The sequence below is a fragment of the Brachyistius frenatus genome, unplaced genomic scaffold, assembly GCF_029030835.1.
Source record: "Brachyistius frenatus isolate BFR_SWC_R1_liver_20210118 unplaced genomic scaffold, ASM2903083v1 Contig_1, whole genome shotgun sequence".
Classification (NCBI taxonomy): Eukaryota; Metazoa; Chordata; class Actinopteri; family Embiotocidae; genus Brachyistius; species Brachyistius frenatus.
Window position 1 is genome coordinate 7,350,946 of NW_027210600.1, and position 21,430 is coordinate 7,372,375.

The following is a 21,430-nucleotide window of genomic DNA, read 5'->3' on the forward strand; positions in this document are numbered from 1 at the left end:
ATTGCCCTTTCCTCCCGTTAATTCTTTATTACCAAGGTAAACAGAAATCCAATTGAGTAATGATGCGCTGATCACATCGTTGCTCACAGGAAATCCCCACATCCTACAAAGAACTCAAACTACTTCATGCGGCAGAGCAAAACCCGTCGCTCCTCAAGCCTGGTACTTTTCACAAGGTCTCTGAAATGAACATAAAACTTATTGATTAGGGCTTCTTTCTTTTTTTTTTCTTTAAATCAACGCAAGTGTAAAAAAAATAGAGACACTCTACAAACCAGGAGTAACATTGGAAAAGTGTTTATTGTGAAGTGACACAGAATAAACCATGTACGGAAAATGTCTAATGTGTATCAAAAGAACAGACATTGTACTGAAGCTGTGCCGAGACATTCAGAAGAAAACGATCTGGAGACGAGAACACAACCTCCAGTTTCTGCAACTACTCACTGTACACCAGACAGAAAGAAGCTTTATAATTTAAAACAAAAACAAAAAAAAACAAAAATCCCACAAAGCCTTCATACTGTCTTTGCTATGACACAGAACAATGATTGGCAGGAAAAAAAAAAGAAAAAAGAAGAAGATTGTTTTGCAATTATAGGCCTGAATTTGAAACACATTGTTGTTGAGCTTTGCACACAAAAAAAAATTAAAAATTAAAAAAAAAATACAACAGTTACAGACCCTGAAATCAGTTTTTGTTCCTGCATAAAACGGAACTTTTCCCTCATTTCCATGATTAATAATAATTAAAAAAAAAAGTGCTTGGTAACCCTCATCAGAATTGCTCAACGGCCGACAACTCGATTGACGTTAATCACCTGATCGCTCGAGGCACATGTGAACTTTTCCCCTTTTGTGTTTTGGTGAAATCACGACGCGAAACTGGCAGCAGCCCAACATGTGAAAGTTAAGAGGCGCTGCGTTTCCACGCGCGTCTCACCCCACATCCCGACAGGGACCGCTGTCGTTTCACGACGGCGTTTCCGCATGGGAAAAACTAAAGAAGATAATTCCCTTGTGAACAAATAAAGAAACGCAATTCAGTGACTGGATGGATGGGGGAAATTTAAAAAAAAAAAAAAGCAAAAAAAACCAACTCAAAAATGTTCACCTTTTTATATGAAAACGAGCACGCGCGCGCACGTCAACTTCTAGTTTACTGGCCTCGTCAAATCTAGCAATGGGAGTTGACACGCGAGCTTATACAGTATAGAACAATCGTTTATGCCGTGGTTACTTTCTAATTCAGATCTGGATTTTTGTTGAAAGTTTCTCCTGACTGTTTTTTTTTATTGCGGTCTCATCCAACTGAAACCTTTGCAAGCGAATTCAAAAGTTCATCCAATGACCAAGCTGTAAATAAATCGATCATTTTACAGTTGCGCCTTGGCTCCGATCAGACGGGTTCACGTGTGAACGCACACACACACACACAAGCGCGCACACACACACACACACACACACACACAATATTCACTTCAGTAACACTGCGTTAAGCTTCGGCAAGCTCCGGCCACATTACAGTCAGTGAGAAGGACACACAGCGACAAAAAAACAACAACCCCAAAAACAAAAGCAGCCAGCCTCAAAGAAGCACTGCAAAGAACAACGTACCGTTACAAGAAGAGCAACGCACGAAATCAGTGTCGCTGCGTTGTTGGGTTTTTTTTTTTTGGTTTAAAAAACAACAACAACAAAAAAACAAAAACAAAGATACAAAAACATTTTCCTAGAAAAATATATTGTTAAATATACAAGACATGCATGTCAGAAATATCTGATGGACCGAAGACAAAACGTGTGAAAACAACTTAAAATCGTTAAAAACCTGGAACATCAGCATCAACTTTTGTTGTTAAAGTAAAATTCAAGTCTCTTTTCAACCCTTCACTGTTCAAATGGGTAAAAGATTGAAAACACGAAGGGGACGGGGGAGGAGGAGGAGGAGGAGGAGGAGGAGGAGGAGGAGAGACGGGGACTTTTATCAAACTTTGGTCATCGGTTCTCTCCGGAGCAACAGTCATCAATCTCGTTGACGCGAAGACGAATGACCAATCGGAGGACACGTCAAGTGGTTACAGCCTAAAGTTCGGAGGAGTCGGTTTGCGCGCGTCGGGCTCATTTAGTAAACCGCGCGCGTTCCTCGCGACGCAGCCGCGATGCTAATTCAGAGACGACGTTTGTAACTTGTTACTCTGATTTTATTTTTTTTTATTTTTTTTTCTTCCCATCTCTGCTTTCGAACCATCAGTTCTTACATACGCCACTATAGTTATGTTGCGAGGCTCTCTTAACATGACGGCACAGATCTGATGTACACCGTACCGACACAATTCACAATCACAGGGAAATACAACTCTTCACCACAGTCGTGCTATCGGGATTCAAAACTGAACGCATGCAAACTGCTTGCCTTAAGTCAATAAAAAGTAAAAGATATGTTCGCAAAAATGTTACAAACATAACATACATATATATACACACATATATATATGTATATATACATATACACACACACACACACACATATATATATACATATATATATATATATATATATATACACACACACACACACACACACACACACATATAATTTGTCTCCATTTTTAAACCATTTGTATTGAAAATAAATTAATCTTTTTTTTTTTTTTTTCTTTTTTTTTTTCCCCAAGTCCCAAGTTCAAACCTACGAAATTATCTTTGGTCAAGAAAAATAACTTTATAATCTACAGCCTATAAATGTTATTGTACAGGAATGAAACAACAACAACAACAAAAAATGTACTCGAGATCATGGAACTGATCAAAATGGGGACCGCTGATACCAAGTATCTAATAATTTCTATTTGGAGTGCTCCAAATATTTAAAGTGCTTCTGCATTATTCCCCTCAGCATTTCATGTGAAAGAAACGTCCGTCAAAGTAAGGCAGATTGGTTTTCATCTACTGAAAATATGTACACATTTGTTCAGAGGAGGAAGGACGCGAAAAGATTTGAGTGTCCAGGGCCATACAGAGAGAGAGTGAGAGGACGATCCTCCAGAATGAGATTAATCAATCAACTCTAAAAGACAGATGTCCGAGCCAAATGTGAAGAGACGGGGAGAGCATCATCAGCTGTTGATATAAAACTGGGTGAATAAAAAAAATTAGCAGCCTATTCACACACCATCTAAATGATGCCTTTTACACACAGCTGGAGACGTAAAAGGGGACACAAATAAAGACACCGAAAGAGTGTCTTTGTGAGGGACCTGCAGGGCAGGAGAGGGGCGGGGGGAGGGGGGGTGGGGAGGAGGAGGAGGTGAGGCAGCATCCTGACAAAAAGAAAAGAGAACACCCAAGAGTTCATTCATTTCAAGGGCCGAGGAGCGATCCTGGAAAAGCTCACAGGCTTGTTCTGGTTCCTGTAGTGGACTCACGACGTCTGGAGGTCAGGGTCGTTCTTCTGGCGGTTTAGGCTCTCTGTGATACACTGACACCTGCTGGTATGGCCACACCTTCCCACCCAGGTTAAGAGGTTTTCCCCACGATGGGGTTGTCACTGAAACACAAAGGATAACCAAGATGACTTTCCTAAAACTAGACCGATGGATGTTTACGGGCCAGTATACCCAAAAAAAAAAAAAAAAAAAAAGGTTTAATGCAGGATAAAAAGCCGACAGACGATCCCTCCGCCGACTGACCCGAGTTATCGTCGTTAAACGATTAAGTTGGCCGAATTGCAGCGACCGTCCATTTCAAATGAAAAGCTCGTCTCGGCGGCAACAGCAAAAGCAGAGGTGGCCCGGGTGTTCCCGTTACCGGCAACTTCCTCCGGGTGATCCCAGGGAACCCGAGCGGCTCCGCGATCTAATTCTTTTGGTCATTGCAGAGTGCAGGACGGCAGTGGAGGGTAAGGACGTAGATCAGCAGACATATTGTCTGAGGAGCGCTCCCTCCTCACCGCTGCAGTCTGCTGCAGCGACTGTATTTCTGCTGCCACGTCTTTCCTTTCAAATTTAAAGTTCTTCGGCATTTCAGAGACGGTCCAGCCATATGTCCGTTTCTGACCTCGCCTTGTTTTTGTTTACTGCACTGTGTAGGAAGTAAATATTCAAAAGCTACTCATTGTGTTATTTTTGCAAACACCCTCCCTTTACTTTTAGTGCCTAAAACTTTTGCGCAGTACGGCCACTTATTGAAATTTAGTTACAAGCGATTTACAAAAAGAATAAAAGGTAACAAAATTCTATTTGCTTGACTGAAGTGCAGCCTTTGACTCAGTGGGACATGTTATCCTGATAGATCCATCAGCGCCTTGCAGGGTTTGCAGCAAGACGGTTTCCCTTCTTTGGCTGCAATAACATAAGGAGCACCCCAGGGTTCAATCTTAGGCCCCGTCTTATTTTCATTGTACAGGATATGCTTCTCTGTGGTCATATCGTATGTTAACATGGTGTCGCTATTCATTGCCATCCGGGCGTCGCCCATATTTATGAGTTCGGTTTCTCTTAGACGTGACATCATGTGTGATATTGTAAAGCACTTTGTCACAGTATATATATATACAAATAAGCTCGTTGATGTTATCGTTATTAAGTCACGTGAGAACCATAAACACAAAGATACACATGTTACACAACGACGTGACGTGTAGCGACATCAGTGCAGACTCACAGGCTGCCGTACTGCGCTGTGGTGTCGTTCCTGATGTTGTGCTGCCTCTGCAGCTCCTCCATGACGTTCCGAAGCTGTTTGAGTGTCTGAAAGGTCTCTTTGGGTTCCTGAATGGTGAACTTGGAGTAATCCTCCTGCTCTCGCTGAGGGCCCTGGTACACCGCCAACGTGGCACATGCATCTATGGAGAGGACATCAGATCAGGATAGTTGGTGACATGTGTGGTCCTACCACACCGGATATCAGAGGTGGCATTCTTTTCTTTTCCCTTTTTTTTGGGGGGGGGGGTTAAGTGTTGTACTCAGTTGCTCACATGACACGCACGTTAAAGAAGTGTTAAAGAATGAATATTTAAAACAGGATATCCTCATATCTGAATTGTTTTGATGACTTAGTGCATTTAGTTTGATCTTTACGAAGCCCGGGAGGAAAAGCTGAGGCCATTCCTAATGGGAATCCAAACAAACACTTGCTGCGTTGGATTGAAGTCAGATGACTTGACGACGTCAGTGAAGAACATTTCACTGCTTGCTGCTGCCTTGATTTAATGACCAGAGGGCTAATAGTCTCGCGCTATTCGCCGTACAACCGAAAATCAGCACTTCGATCTCACAGTCACGTTTGATTGATAATCCAACATGCTGGAGGTGCTCCAAAGCAACCGAAAACACATCACTCGTTGTATGAGGTTGCTTTTTTTTTTTTTTAAATGGTGTACGCCGTGGGAAATGGGGTTGTTCAAGAACATTCGTCAAATCCTGCTGTCCCTCTCGCTCTAGTTCATAAACTCAGTATTTCATGAACAGACACTGACCCTCCATGTTCTGGAGCTTGGTATCGTTTGAGGAGAGCAGAGAGAAAATTCTCTCAGTTTCCCGGTCACAGTCGATGTCCAGCTGCAGGTTGGCCAGCATGGTGCTGAAACAGGACAGAACCAAAGAGGAAGGAGAGCAGATACATTAATACAGCCATTGGTTTCAATAAAACATCAATCCAACTGAGCCGCACTCTCTGTGAGCACTATTTATTAAAAACTGACAACTAACACAAGAAGGGAACAAAGTGCAGACCTGAATGGCAAATAACTCATTTTTAATAATTATTTCCCAGATGACTCTCTTTTGGTTTAAAGTAAATACTTAAAAAAAAAAAAAAAAAAATCACACTGGATATTTAGTGCTGGTAAAATGAGTGCATGAGCCAACAACGAATTCACAATCAGCAGGTCAAAGAAATCTACTTTTTTACCTTAATTGAGCAAGAACAGAGGATTCAAGAACTAAAAGTTATTTTAATGCAGTCGTGTTATTGTTTCCACAATCAATATTCACACTGCTATCTCATCTTGGTAATATTTTGTAGTGTGACTGTAGAAAGTTTGAAGGGATGCTGCAAAGAAGACGTGCGGAGGTGGAAAACTGGATTGACAACATCAAAAAAGGCCAAACACCTGCGGCAGAGAAGGTCTGCTGAACGTTTTTGGTGATTTTATGCCCTATTAGATCACTGCAATCAAACAATTATCAATTCAAGTTCTGTTTAGTTCTCTTAAAGGTAACTGGACAGGTTCCTATAGTGGAAAAGGGACATTTGTCAAAGTTCAAACTGAAATAAACTGCTTTGATGCGATGAGGAGAGGGTTGGCTCTTTTTTTTTTTTTTTTTTTTTTTTTTTTAGTCAAGAGTTTTACAGTTCTATTAATTATTTAAGTTCCTATTCATGTGTTCTCAAACTGCCTCTACTCTGGACGTGGTTGCTCAGATTTAACAGCGATGGCTCGGTTTCAGAAAAGGCGTTGAGCGTTTTTATGATGTGTTTATTGTCTTCTGCAACAAGCGTCCCACAAACCAGCGGCAAGGGTATTGAATACTTCAGAGACGATCTATTTCTCGTCCTGTTGACGTGGAGGAAAGACTCACGCTGTGCAGGGCTTACAGCCTGAAGCGCTGTTACTCTGGCTTTTGCAGCACTGCCAGGCTCCGCTGGTGTAATTTGATGGATGGAAAGTAGCCAGGCGTCCCTCGTTGCAGCGACTGACCTGGCTCAGGACCTCCAACCACTCGCTGGCTTCCACACAGTTTCCTGCCTGAACGTACAGAGGCTTCTCAGAGTTGACCAACTGAAACATCTGATGCAGGAGAAACAGAGAGGTTCAGCCGAGGCGTGGCAGACTTTCCACACAGGGTCACTTGAAATATCCTACACTGCATGTAGAAGACAAACAATCGGCTGGGTCGGTGCTCACAAATGACAGCAGACCTGAGATGTGCGACGGCCGTAGTATCTCACCTCTAACAAACCCACGTTAGTTTGGTTTCGCTTGATAATTCCCAATGTTTCCAAACTTCACAACCCCCCCCTTCCTCCCACCCTCCCCCATCTGAACTACTTCTTCTGATGTTGATACCATTTGTGCTCATTTAGCAAAATGTGAATAAATGCTCACGAGACGACCACTACAGTATTTCATCATTTGTTTACTTTAACTCGGGGATGCCTCCATCATAAAGGGGCAACAGAGTGGAAGTGGTGATTGAGGCGTGTGAGAGGAATTGACTCACATTCTTGCGGTTAAAGGCACTTTCATCCAGTTTCTCCACCGCCTGGATATTTTTTACGTTGATGGTGCAGAGGGCCTCTTTCCCTGAGAAGCAGAAGTCATTCTGTCAAGTTCATGTTAAGAATGATAATACACAGAAACAGTCGGCAATCTCAGCACATTATGTTTTAAGTTTTTCTTTTTTTTTTAGGTCAAATAATAAGCTTCTGGTGAAATTCGGAAGTGTAAGAAAGTGTGAGTCAATGAATGCACTGTAGGTCCTCCACATCTTTCAGTATCTCTTGTAACAGTGTCCGCTACAGTGCTGAAGATATTTATTTTTCTGAAAGACGTCTCATTCCTTTTTTTTTTTTTTTTTTTGCAGAACTTAACATTTGCCAGTTGCTTGCCGTGACGAATGCCGAGTCTGGCAGTGCGCAGCTCCAAATGATCAAAATGAAAAACTTTAAAGACGAACCCTGTCACTAACAACATGTCACTATGATGACGGGCATGGCTTTCAGCGAAGAGAACTGATCTCATTGAGACAGAAAACAAACTTCAGTGGGTGTAGCTCTTGTAGCTGCAGAGTCTCTGCAGGTTTTTTTTTTTTAGAAACAAAAAAGTTCAGATACAAGTGCTCTTTACACCAAATGGTGAAAAGACAACTCAACATCCATGGAGAAGAAACTGCTGTATGTGAAGGTTAGAGACGAATGGACCAGTCAAATATCCTGTTTTTGATGGTGACTCAAATGTTTCCTGACAGCACATGTCGTAATACTTCATTTCTAAGTGTTTGTTGTAAGAAGCCAGCAAGTGACATCCTCGTACATCTAAACACCACAAGTGAAAGACAATAGCTCTAATTTGTCGTTCGGCTTTTGTGCCTTTTAACATTAATGTACAACATAATGTTTACATTTCAAATTATGACATATAAATTCAACCAATCAATTAGCCCCGTCCATTATGCGTCTTTACTTTGGCAGCATCTGATGGTAGCAGAAAGAAGACGGTGAAAAGCGCAGCATGTGGCCACATCCTGTCAGTTTGATCTGATATTATCCTTCGAATTGCAGATGGACTTATTTTTTGCCAATATGTATGTGGTTGGGGTATGAGACGATTGAAACGGGTCTCACCTTTGTGTTTGTGGTAGGAGAGCTCCCTGTTGGTCACTCTGAGCCACCTCTTTTTAAAGTTTTTCTTGCCGAGGCGTTTTCTCCCCTGAGCTCGTTTCTGTACCTCCCTGTCAGGACAGACGCGATATGGGGTTAAAAAACAAAGCCATGTTTTACTGGCGGGAAACAAATAAAACATCATCAGTGCAGCATGTTTCCTTCCAGCATTCTTTATGGTTGTTATTGATGTAAACCGTCCAGATGTACAAGTCCTGAAACAAGACTCCAGTTACATTGGAATATATCTGATTAACAATTTTAAACGCTCATTTTAGATTTGGTGAAAGACTTATTTTGACTCTTTCAAAATGGCAATCCAGACTTGAACTGTTGTACAAATCAGCATATCTTGATCAGTAGTATTGCATGAAAGAGTAATTCTATATCACTGCAATCTCCCTTTCATGTTTCCTATGATGAATTATGCAGCTCATTGAAACTATTATGTCTGTGTAGGATGGTTTTTGTACAGTTCAACAATATGTGGTTTCTTCTGAAGGGAGAAAAATAAGCCATAACTTTTGGCCAGCCATTTCCTCTTCACTATCACTATCAGTTAGTACATTGCCACTGCTAGGAAACTCCCTTTTTTTTCTCCTCATCTGCTCTGCATGCAATCACCATGAACAGATATCTGCATTTGAATACCGATTCTGAAGGCAAGGGGACAAGATTTTGGTTCAGGAAGCGTTCTGCTCTCCGTTTGTAATCAGAGTAGTATTGACCAATCATGTCAGAGCAGGCTTTGGCTGCATGAAAGTAAAGAGTCTGGTTGCAGAACAAAAGAGGTGAACACATTTGCCAAAATGAGCTTTTTTTAAAAAACAAAACAAAACAAACAAGTTTACCTACATTCATAAGCATAATTCTGTTCATAGAGATTAACAAGCTTTCAAATCCAACTTCATTCTCATTTAATTAGTTAATCGGTCCTTAAATAATGACTGGGGCACGGAGGAGGAAATCTAGACCTGGATTTCTGCTGGCTACACTGGAACCGCTGAAATGTTGGCTGTTGCTCCCAGAAGCTCAGTATTAATCAGACCGATAGCCGATAGGCTCAGAGATTTGGCCTGCATGAAGCTGTGATGACGTCTCGGTGGTTTAACTTTTAAGAGAAACATAAAACTTCAGTCACTGCTTCACAAGTAAAACTTCACACCGACAAAGCATTGTAACCATGTTTTATACTAGAGCCTCCTTTTAGCCTTCGTTATCTCTCTGTACTTTTACTTTCTTTCCCACAGATTACTTACATTTTAAAGAGTGATTAAAGAAGCAGCAGCCATTGGCTTTAGTCTACTGATTCTGGTGCGCCCACAACGAACAACACTCACCCCTCCTTGAGAACCACGGCGTCCTCCAGCCCGCTGGACTCCTTGCTGACGTTGGAGGAGATTTCATCAAGAAACTGGAAATAAAAAATAGAATTGACAAAGAAATCAGTAAAGAAACAAATACACAAATGCATCCTATGAACCTCTGAGTATGTTCAAAAGAGAAATACCTTTTTAACTTTTTCTATACATTTGTCTTCTTGGAATGATTTGAAGAAGTCGTACATGTACGTTTCTTTGAAACTGGACTGAAAAGAGAAAAGAAGAATTAAATCAACATTTCACAAATAAAAAAAACTTCCTGACAGTAAAGTGCCCATGTTTTCCATTCACTAGACAGTACACTTTATTTAATAGTATTCAATGTTCCTCTTAATGTAGCACCTTTAGCTTTGACTATGGTTTCTTCAGTGTGACAAATGCCTCATGATTATAACAGAATAAATGATGCACACGTAAACCCTTCCTCTCACTTTGCTTTAATTGGCTAAACAGAATGACACATTGTTAGAAAGTTTGTTAATCTTACCATCTTTTTTGATAAACTACCCCAGCTGCCCAGAGTCTGGATGGTTTTTGAGATGAGAGTGAGTGTACGGGAAATCTCAGGATCCTGCAGTAACAGGAAGTATACAAAAACAACTTTGTTTTAGGCCACAGATGAACTTAATCCACAATACATGTTTTAAATGGTCAGTTGTAGTAACAGGGTCATGCACTTACAGGATGATGGGAACGGAGCTGGAAGGAGTGTGGAGAAAGAACAGCGACAGCAAAAAAGCGCAGGAACACAAAGCTGCTAACAGCCGAGTACTGAACATGTGGGTCACCTGTAACACGGAGAGAAGAAGAAGACGAAGAAACGTGTCAGAAAATAGTCTGGCTTCTCAAAACAAACTAATTCAATCCAAAACATGGCCTATAATATGCAAGAAAAACACCCAGAGCTACAACAAGATGGAACTCCAGTTAATCTTAAAAATGTGGCTCCACCTGTTGGTGCGAGTACATATAACAGAAGTCATTTATCACTGTGCTTGTTTAATAGTTCCCAGAGTTGAACGCCATCTGTTCCGAAATCAAGCACGATAAAAATAAATGAACACAGAAAAAAAAAAAAAAAAAAATTGGTGATCTGTTACCATGGAGTGTGTTGTTTTACAATTTACAAATGATGTCAGATAGATTTGTTTTAAAATGCTGCAGGTCTGGATGGGGTCTGTTCTGACATTCCCAGCAAACAAATAACTTTAAAGATGCCACAGTGGCTTTTTACACACAGTCTATCTTTTACCTGGGAAGCGTTTGCAGGCCAAGTGTCCCAGAGACCTGAAGATGTCACACATGAGTGGGGGGCAGCTGGAGCTGGACTGGGTGATCGAGGAAAAGACTTTCTGGACATAAACCTGAAGGTTTTCCTGCAGAGGAAACAAAAACATTAGCATTACTTTACATACATATGGGAAGTTGAAATGTGGTAAAGAGTTTTTTTTTTTTTTTTTTTTGTCCTACATTTGCAGATACATTTACTCTAGCACAACACCAAAGAAGAAATCTGACAGCGAGTACTGTTTAATGGCATTCAGATACCTTGTACTATTATACTACTACTACTACAGCTACTACAGCTACTACTGAACAAAATCAGATGAACTGCAAACGACATTCTGCTCATCTGTGAACAGGACTGTGAGAGATGAGTGTGTTTACCTTATTGACCTCCACGTTGTCACCTTCCTTTAGTTTAATGGGGTCAATCTCACATGTTTTGTTGGATTCGCAAATCTATGAAAGAGAACACAATCAAACAATTTAATCAGTCCTGATGAGTTCATGAGAAAAGGCTGAGATTTAGTGTTGTCTGTAGTTACTAATTTATTCACATTTTCTGGAAATTAGAGACAACAAGAGGAGTTGAGGACTAAGACGACTGCGGACATTCACAATTTCAGCTTTTCTATTTGTTTTTTATTTTTATACATGTCTAGGAACTCAAATTAAACAGCCATGAATGAAATATAGCAGTTTTAATTATGTTAGCCATTTACAGGAAATTACCAAAAAAAAGCTTTCAAAAAGTGGTTAATGCGGCACTATGAACATCCGCTTGTTTGAGGCAGATGTTCATGTGGACTTTTCCATACTGATGTCAGTGATTCATGCCCCGCTATGGCATCAATGCTGTGTGTGTGTGTGTGTGTGTGTGTGTGTGTGTGTGTGTGTGTGTGTGTGTGTGTGTGTGTGTGTGTGTGTGTGTGTGTGTGTGTGTGTGTGTGTGTGTGTGTGTGTGTGTGTGTGTGTGTGTGTCGTTCTTACTCGTACCTCCTCTATTACAGGCTTCAGGGTGACAGCTAGGTAATTCTTTCCCACAATCTTCATCATGTCATCGATGCAGCGTGTTGCCAGTGAGTTGCCACGGAATATAGTGTTCGCCTCCCTGCATGGACACAGAAATATTCCACCATCATCAGTGTTATTATTATTATAATTTTATATATATTATTATTTTTGACCACATTTTTTTTTTCTGTTATTTTGTCATAGTTTTGGACTGATGCACACAGTCTTCATTAAAATACTTATTGTGTTTCAGAATCCAAACGTTTGACAGTACAACTCAGTTTTTACAAGAGAACCAAAGCTGTGTTTTTATGACCTCGACCATCATTCCTTCTTCAATTTCAACATTGGTGTATGACATTTTCCATCCTAATTTTCTAGTGCCGTGTTGGCTTAACAAGTTGATCAAAGTTAACAGAAAGGTCACATTTAAATGATCCAGATTCCCCCTTTATAATGTCTATTGTATTTAGGACTTGCTTCCTGTTTTATATTGGTCTTTGGTTACAATATCACAGCCAGAAAGTTGTAAAAAAGAGGAACTTCACTTTTAACTCTTTGAGATAAGAGAAGTAACAATGCGGGCCATAACAGTTATATGACTGCATGTGTCTACATATCTACATGCCACTGTGTACATGTAAGCATCTGACAGTACTCACTGAGTGTTGTCCAGCTCTAGTGCTGCCACAGCGGAAACAAAAGGCACAAAGCGATTGTGGTGTAGCAGCAGTCGAACCGTGGGCAGAACGGCCTCGTATCGCTCTCTGCAGATGTCCCCCAAGATGTGTGCTGCAGATGCTGAGATGGGCTGAAGGAGGGTAAAAGAAAAAAAAGAAAAGAAAAGAGAAACAGTGTAGGGTGAAAACAGGAAATGCACAGATTGAGGGTATTAAAGTGTGAAAGTGAGAAGGAAGTAGTGGAGAAAGAAAACAGTATGTGTCAATACTGTTGTTATATTTCATTACATTTCAGAGATGAGGGAAAGTAGGTTTATTTGTACAATGCTCAACAACAAGTCTATCCAAAAAAAAAATCTACGGAAATAGAAATATACAATTGATATACATTCTTTTCAAATGTTTTCCCTCCATTTTAGGAATTACTGACTTTGGCTCTCGTCTCACCTTCACATCTGGGGATTTGAGTAGCAGATTGCAGAGTTGTGTGTAGCAGGCAGATGGCAGCACCGTGTCTTCTATGTAGGTCAGCTTCAAACGCAACGATCCTAAATCATCAGACTTGGACTTGCTGCCGTTCCATTTGGGCTGGAGGAGATACCTGTAAGACAGACACTGTATAACTGAGCTGGGAGGTGCGGGAGCAAGGATTTCCTCACAAATGTACTCTATATATGTTGATACAAGGCTCTGTGGTCTTCAGACAGCTATAATAAGCAATGACAATAGCAATAACAGTGTGTATATGTCAGCAAGGCTTACTGTCAATAGTCCTTAAATAACTATAACACAATAGATAACTAATATGTGACCTAAAATTACACACGAGTGAGATAATCAAGTAAATTAATTTCACTGTGGCTTGATATAGAGACTGATGAGACGGTTGATCCTGCTGGCCTTTAACCAGCTGATCAACATCAGAAACCAGCTGTACCCGTTAGTACAAAAAAAAAAAAAAAAAAAAAATATGACGGCTAGAAGAAAAAGCTGAAGCTTCCAAAAACTTTTCTAGACTGAAAGAAGCATCCTCATCAGCCAAAATATGCTTTTACACATCACCTTACCTAAATACTGGTGCAGAAAACTGCCCATCTTTTTTTTTTTTTTTTTTTAACATCTAAAAAAAAAAAGAAGGTGGTTGGAAAACCTTGTCTAAATTCAAGTGAAGGAACATGCCGCACCATCTCAACCTGCAATAACTAATTTCCAGCCACTTGGTGGAAGAGGAAACAAGTTTTAAACCAACAATTGACATGCTACCATCTTTGAAGGTGATGGGGCAGACTTGAGCAAAGAATTGCTAATAGTATTCATGCATCCAGCAGTTGGTGGGCAACATTAATATTAAAAGCATAAGCACCTCGTAGAATGTGAAAATATACATTATTCTATAAAGTGAATGTGAGACATACTGCGGTATAGAAAGTAATTAATATGTGGGAGACTTTAGTTAAGACAGTTGGCTAATAAATGACCAAATCTGCATCAGAAATTTACGAGACAACCTTTTAACATTTAAGCCTGAAACCTTCGTGTAAACTAAAAACAGAACACAAAACCAAACAGTGTTGTTTTGGATACTTTTGTTTTTGAACACAGAGTATGACAAAAACTTTAAAACAACAGGAGGTTTTTTGAACAGTGCCAACTGACAAAATGAAAGCAGCTCAAACTGCTTGCAAAGTTTCCTCCGAGTACTACCCAATAAAGTGAATGCCATCCTGTCTATCACATACAGCATATAAATCAGACAATGGGTAACGTGGCTGCTTATTTATCCAGATGTTCAATATTTCTGGTGGACAGGACTGTTGATTTAAAAACCAAGGATTTTAAACATTTTGAATACCGTAAAAGTCGACTTATTTCATATTTTTGCTGCATGCACATCTCCTTCGAAGCCAACAGGTGGAGCAGCAAAACTCTAAATGATCACATGCAGAGTTGAACCGCTGTGCCTCAAAAGCTGCAGCTACTTAATGGAGGTTTGTCCTAAAGCTGTTTGATCTGTAATCATGGTGCACAGACACAGAAACTCTTTAACAGATCACCTAAACTGATTTTATGAGGCCGAGCATTTTTTTTTCTTCTTCTTCTTCTTCTTCTTATTTTTTTTATTACAACATGGACGACTTCCAGCACAAACACAGGACATGAGGTACTGCCACCATGCAAAAAGCCACCCACGCACTCTACTCACAGCCCTCATGTACTAACAGATCTGCTATCTGGCATAATCCCATATCACCTACTCTGACGCAAAGCTAGGAAACACCCACACAATGGAAAAACTGCTGAACACGGAGAAATCTAGGAAGATTTTTCCAATCACCTCGTAATGGCAAGAAACACTTCACAGTACAAGTTGTCCTCATGGCTCCTTAACATGAGCGGGAGGCACCACCGGACCTGATCCGGTTAAAAGGAAGGTGACGGGGCCATGACAGCATAGTGACTGTTTCTGGTTTGGTTTTGCTTATTAACAACCAACTAATACACTTCTACGGGGACAGACACATCAGGTTCAGAGCGATAAAGACCTCGACTTTTTTTCCATCAACGTGCCTCATGTTTTCACTCTCAAATTTGAAGAAACCACAGAAAATCTGGTCTCTGGTGGTTATTAACACAAGCCAGGCATGGTGTGTGTGTAAACAGCACAGGTTTATTGTAGTATTTTCAACCATGGCAGAACATCACAGCCTTATGTACGCGAGTGCATGGCGCTTAAGACGGACAATTTAATGCTGGTACTATGAGTCGTATGAAAAAGATCAAGTACACACAAAACAAACAAACACAAATGGCTCTGCAAAATCTATTTGGAAACGTCTGTTAAGAATTATGTGTATTGGAGATAATGGGGATGTAACCACTGCTACTAAATATCTCAAGGCTACTTCATTTTCTGTGTTGAATTGTGCTCTTCGGTCTTTTATACTCCTCATACCCCCATGCGTAAGTTCACCTGCTCACAGAGGATAATATTTACAGTATGTGACTCAATTAATCCAATAAGGCATCATTGAGATGTAAAGCCAGCTTTCAGAAATGAAAAATATAAGTCGAAATGTTAACGTTAATGGTCTCGGTGGAAAAACAAAAAGAAGGTGGAAACAGAGCTGGAGGTTTGGGGGAAAAGAAGTCAGAGGAACTGATGGATTCAGATGGATGTAACCCAAGATCTGAAGTTATAGATAGAACCTCTCTATGACGTAAAGGCTGCTGTTTGTATCTATATCAACGAACATCATCCCGTCTTATTCAAATAAAACATTTGTATTTGTTTACACTCCTACAGGAGATATTAGTAAATCTCCTTACCAGGCTTTGTGGATGTGGTCATTTCGCAGGATCTTGACAGGGACCCGCGTTTCCCCCAGAAACACATCCTGAGCCAGATTCTCGTTGTTCCACAGATCAACTCTGCAAAGGTAGAGGGTGTCAACTGAAACAACATATTTCAACTATAAATATACGGCTTTGAACTACATCAGACTACATACAAATAAGACACAATCTTTGTCGCTGTGTGTGTTCAACACAAAACATTCAACCATCCAATTTCAATACGGCAAAAGGGATTTATATTAAAAAAAAAGAAAAAAAAAAGAAGAAAAAGAGTCACGACTAACTAGTGCTTACCTGCTTGGTGCATAAAAGCCAATACAATACCCGTGCAAAGACACCACCTCAAATCCAAACCTCAAAACCATGCATGAGTGTTTACCTTTGAATCTGTCTAGTCTTACCCAGTGAGCTATGAGTCCACTGTGACGGTAGCCCCACATATCCTTAACCAGAAACCAAGGCTCTCTATCAGTAGTCAGAACACACCAGATCCAAATTCACTTTTTTTTTGGTAAATAAATAATTTTTCTTCTGTCAAGACGATAGAAGGGAAACGAGGCAGAGTGGGATGGAGAGCGAAAGAGATGAGACAAACAAACAAAAAGACAAACAAACTCACTTGATCTCAAGTTTTTCAATGTCCTCTTCCTCCACTTGGAAATGAGACTTTTTAGAGTAGCTGCTGGACCGTGTGACCTGTGAATGAACATAGCAAAGCTTACTGTTTCAGTAATCTATGGTTAATGTAACCAATAGACAATTTCAAACTCATGATGTGGCTCGACAGCAAAATGTGCAGTTACGGAATTTACCTCGAAGAAGAAGGTCTCTTCAAAATGAGGGTTGCTGGTTTTCTTCTTTACCTTTGTTTTCTTTTGATCGGACCTGAGGAGATGCATGACAGACACGGTTACGTACATTATAATTGATTGGGCCAGGTATGGCTAATTTCAGAAGGGAGATGCAGATTCAGGTGGGAATTATCAGTAAGTAAATCACTATATGTGACCATTTTCACATTGTTCAGATTCAGATTTACATTTCTTTCTATATAAATAATCACAAAGCCTGTATTGAGCAACTCTGCTGTTTGGAGGAGCCGTTTGGACATTTGTAAGTTTGTGATGTCACAAACCCATGCTCATGTCCTTTCTCCGCCCACAGTAAAATCCACTGTCCAACCTTTTATGTAAAAAAAAAAAAACTCAAACACTGAGCAGTCATTTTCATTGATGAGCTAGGAAGCTACAAGACAGAAAAGCTGTGGTTGGGGCCGCCATGCGTCACTCAGTCAGCCAATCAGAAGAGAGGGTCGTTGATATCAATGTGTCTTAAAGACACACAGAAAACAGCCTGTTCTTGGTAGCGCTCTAGAGAGAAGCTTGAGAGATTTGAAACCATGTAAGATGGTTTTTGGTACTTAAAACCACAAAAAATATCTTGTTATGGAGACCAAGGCTGAAAATAAAACACGGGAAATATGGGACCTTTAAAAGTAAAAAAATAATGGGTCTCATTCTCCAGTTTATTTTTATTCCTAAACATTTCCCTTTATTTTTTTTTTTACTTTGGAAAAATTATAGGATATTTATATAATATTAATGTCATGTTAATTAGTAAGTCAAGGTTGCTATATGCATCATTCAGAGTTACCTGGCAGGTCCAACGAGTGACACGGTGGCATAGGGGTCACAGTTCTGCCCACTGATCAAAGGCAGCTCCTTGCACTCTATTATTCTGAAGGAGTTCACAAAGCAACAGAGAGGGACCCAATGAATACAGTTATTGAAGGACGTGTTAGAAAAAGATCCTTAGAACTATTTTTATATAGCTAAATATCAGTCATTCCACTTTTCTAATTTATACGGTAGAACTGCTGATTGTCTTTGAACAGAAATTGCAATATTTCAAACAATTATGTGTTGACAACTTTAAAGTGACCCAGACCTTGGAAGAGATTAGCTTTCAACACTGTGTCTTGAGAGCGTAAATGGTAAATAATTTCTTGTTGGTTCAACAGATGCCCCAGTGGAAATGCTATTAACCCTCTAAGGTCCACACTTCCACAAGTGAAAACAAGAGGTTTACTGAAAACAGGAAACTTAATTACTTTACAACAATTTCAGGAACCATAAATACTTCCGAATGCCAACCTAATAGAAATGTATGACTCACACCACACATGTAATCATAAAAACAGGTTTTGTCATGACATGTTGCCCTCAGGTGCCATCATCATAATTATCTCTTTTTTTTCCACACAAACATGCATAGTAATGGCAGATCTAAAGACATAGTAAATTACTTTTACCCAAATAAAAATCCGATTTAACTCAAACATACAATATTTCAGCCACCACTAATGCTGCTGACAACGCAGTCCTTTCTATATAAATCTATTTCTAATATGTTGTGATGTCCTACATATTTTCTAATAACCGGATCCTTCCTAATGATGCAGCAATAATTACTGCGTGTTGTATTTTTTTTTAGCATTAAATCAAAGAAATTAGAAGCAACACTAGAGGCAGAAGGCTAACACGTTGCTTATGAAGTTTACAATGACTATGTTTCGTTGTTGTCCAGTTTATGGATTTAAGCTCCATTAATCTGATATCAATTGCTAGCATCACTATTTCAAAAGACATTGCTGCCCTTCCTCCATTCTCAAACAGGCTGGTAGGTGGAGAATAAAGTGTGCATGAATATAAAACAGCCTTCCTTTAGAAGTAGCGCTTTGCCCTCATGTTTGACTTGTGTCACACAGGGTGCACTGCTTTTTTCACAGGTGTTTCAGGTGACAACAAACAGACACTGCAAGCACCATAAACAGGATGTGGCTGCTGAGGAGGAGCCTCCGGGGAATAAGAATAAATGCAGACCATCGCTAAGTGAGGCCAGAGGGAGAAGTCAAGCAGCCGAATGTCAGGATGTTTGAGTATCATCTACCGGGGTGTCATGACAATATTCCCTACAGCCTCCTTTACATCCATCTTAACTCAAGCCAGTTAAGCTCTGTTTGGACCATCCCTGGTGACTAATCAACACTGCAACTGCAGACTCGAGGCGTTCGAATGATAAGCTTTTCACCTTTGATTTCTACTTCGCTACCTTATCTGATCAAGCTGATGTAAGAAAACAAGGGCATGCATGGTTTATCTCCTGTGCACAGGTGGTCAGAGCTGACAGTGAGCAGGTTTAGGCAAACAATCTGAGTGACACAGTGAATGACAGCAGCAGAAAACCACAACAGTTGCAGTGTGAGAAGCACAGGCTTCCGGCTCAGATGCCATCACTTCCTCTTCATCCGCTTGCTCTCCAAACATGAATGAAGGAGGTGCAAAACAACATACGTAAACAGCACGACTAATGTGCAGTTTACAAGCTCAACCTAATCCTTCAATCAGCGGTTTCTTTTAACCGTCCTCTCACGTCATCATCTGCCCATATCAGTTTGTTTGTAACGACTTATTAATGTGAAATGTATAGCAGGGAAGTAAAAGGTGACAGATAAAGTAATATTGTGACACACACCCACACACACACAACCTAAAACAAACTACTGAGAGCTAAGATTGGCAAGTGATATACTATTTTTGATAATGACTTTTAACACGTTTCTCACGGGTTTCTTATCAATAGAAGTCTTTCTAACTATTACAAATATGTTTCCAATATGCATACAGCTGAAACAATAAATTTACCATAGTTTTCCTGACAGATTTTAAGACAATAAGAAGTTATAAACTTGTGCCTGTAATCACTGGGAAAATGTTAGCGACTCAAAATAGTTTGGATGTGGTCACTGCAGCTCAGAAGAGCGGAGAAACAGTTACAGTTATTATTGCCTCTGACATAAAAGTACAATATAGATTTGGTAAACTCCCATCAAACCATAAAAAAATAAAGTCTGAGAAACATCAAAGCCGATAACAATTACCTTCATGAGACAGTATTTATTTGTTTGAGTCCTGACTGTTCGCCTTATGTATCCCCTTCTTCATGTGTCTCATATTGTCTCTCTAACTGTCCCCTTTAATTATATTATTTCAGCCTCAGTCTAGTTCTGTGACTTGTTTACACTTGAATGTAGCCTACGTTTTCTGTCTACTTTCTGTACTTAAGATATATGTAAATATATGTATACGTAACCCTGTTAGGTAACTTCAGCACAAACTTGTTGCGGTAAAAACAAACTTGAACACTGCGCTATCAGGGTTTGATATTCAGCCAGAGGAAACACTCATTTTGTTCAATTTTCGGCTTTTAAATCCTGCCAGTTTTCAAAGTTTCAGACTGCAAAAGACAACCAACTGTATCAGAGCGCACTGGATTGGCAACGAAGGGATCTTGAAACTCACCGGACTACTAAGTGTTGACCGACTGAGCCGTTCTCTGTGATCACTTCATTCAATCGCATCTCCAGGTGAACCTTTCCCTGTAAATCATGAGGAGAGCAGACAGAGTTTTGAGAAGTCACAAATTACTCAAATCACGAGATGTCAGTGTTACATCAAGACACAAGTCAAAAGTTTGAAGTCAAATCCTGAGTTAATGTGAGGGTTGTAAAAGAAGATAAAAGTGTGGATTGTAGTGCAACAGCTTTATAATAATGCTTTTCTTTACGCATTTTGTTTGTTCCAAGTTGCACATCTCTCAGGGTTGTATTTCAAATTGCTTCTTTTTACTCTCTGGTGTTAGTCCGAGACCTGTGGCACTGCTCCACTTCGTGTTTCATCTTGTTTTAGGTTAACGAAGGTGCCACGTGTGACAAGAGCCACAACAGCTGTGAATTTTGTCATCACTCGAAGAGATCTTTACGGGGTTGGATGCGGTGGAGACTGCCGGTCTCCTCTTCGGAAGTGTCAGAGAGAGACAGAGAGAGACATGCAGAGCGAGAGAGTGAGCAGCAGAGAGAGAGAGAGAGAGAGAGCTAAACACAACGCCCCCACACTTGCACTCTGTCTCTGCAATTCAGCATTTGGCTGAGATGGTAGTTCTTTCTGATGCAAGATAGGCCTTTGAGCCAATATCATTATAACTACTTTGCAATGGTCCACATGAGCCAATATCTTCAGCAAATGAACACTCACATCATAACTTCGACCCATTACCTGCAGGGTTATATTATGATCGAAACGGTGCACCGTCGGAAAAACATTGTAGTTTTCTCCATTAACTGAGCGATTTTACTGGAATATGAGATAATACTGCTCACCGGGTGCATGAGCAGCCTTTGTCTGGCTGCAAACCAAGTGAGAAAGGCACTGCAATAACACCTCCATCACTCACTGATGTAACTTTGCAGTTGAAAGTGTCTACTTGTGAGTG

At 40.2% G+C, this 21,430-nt stretch overlaps 1 protein-coding gene across 1 annotated transcript in view; it reads right to left on the reverse strand.

Moving 5' to 3' along the window:
- Positions 1 to 2,674: 2,674 nt before the first annotated feature.
- rasa2 (RAS p21 protein activator 2) overlaps positions 2,675 to 21,430 on the reverse strand; it is a 28,301-nt gene continuing 9,545 nt past the window's right edge. The window contains exons 5-24 of the mRNA XM_069722301.1: positions 20,461 to 20,537; positions 17,753 to 17,836; positions 16,912 to 16,984; positions 16,719 to 16,795; positions 16,073 to 16,174; positions 13,193 to 13,346; positions 12,728 to 12,876; positions 12,048 to 12,162; positions 11,436 to 11,510; positions 11,020 to 11,143; positions 10,449 to 10,555; positions 10,255 to 10,338; positions 9,896 to 9,973; positions 9,726 to 9,799; positions 8,350 to 8,456; positions 7,227 to 7,309; positions 6,585 to 6,793; positions 5,480 to 5,583; positions 4,666 to 4,846; positions 2,675 to 3,550 (exon numbers count right to left, since the gene is read on the reverse strand). Coding sequence (XP_069578402.1) covers positions 3,520 to 3,550; positions 4,666 to 4,846; positions 5,480 to 5,583; positions 6,585 to 6,793; positions 7,227 to 7,309; positions 8,350 to 8,456; positions 9,726 to 9,799; positions 9,896 to 9,973; positions 10,255 to 10,338; positions 10,449 to 10,555; positions 11,020 to 11,143; positions 11,436 to 11,510; positions 12,048 to 12,162; positions 12,728 to 12,876; positions 13,193 to 13,346; positions 16,073 to 16,174; positions 16,719 to 16,795; positions 16,912 to 16,984; positions 17,753 to 17,836; positions 20,461 to 20,537 — 2,088 coding nt within the window. The 3' untranslated portion in view covers positions 2,675 to 3,519. The remainder of the gene's footprint in view (positions 3,551 to 4,665; positions 4,847 to 5,479; positions 5,584 to 6,584; positions 6,794 to 7,226; positions 7,310 to 8,349; positions 8,457 to 9,725; positions 9,800 to 9,895; positions 9,974 to 10,254; positions 10,339 to 10,448; positions 10,556 to 11,019; positions 11,144 to 11,435; positions 11,511 to 12,047; positions 12,163 to 12,727; positions 12,877 to 13,192; positions 13,347 to 16,072; positions 16,175 to 16,718; positions 16,796 to 16,911; positions 16,985 to 17,752; positions 17,837 to 20,460; positions 20,538 to 21,430) is intronic.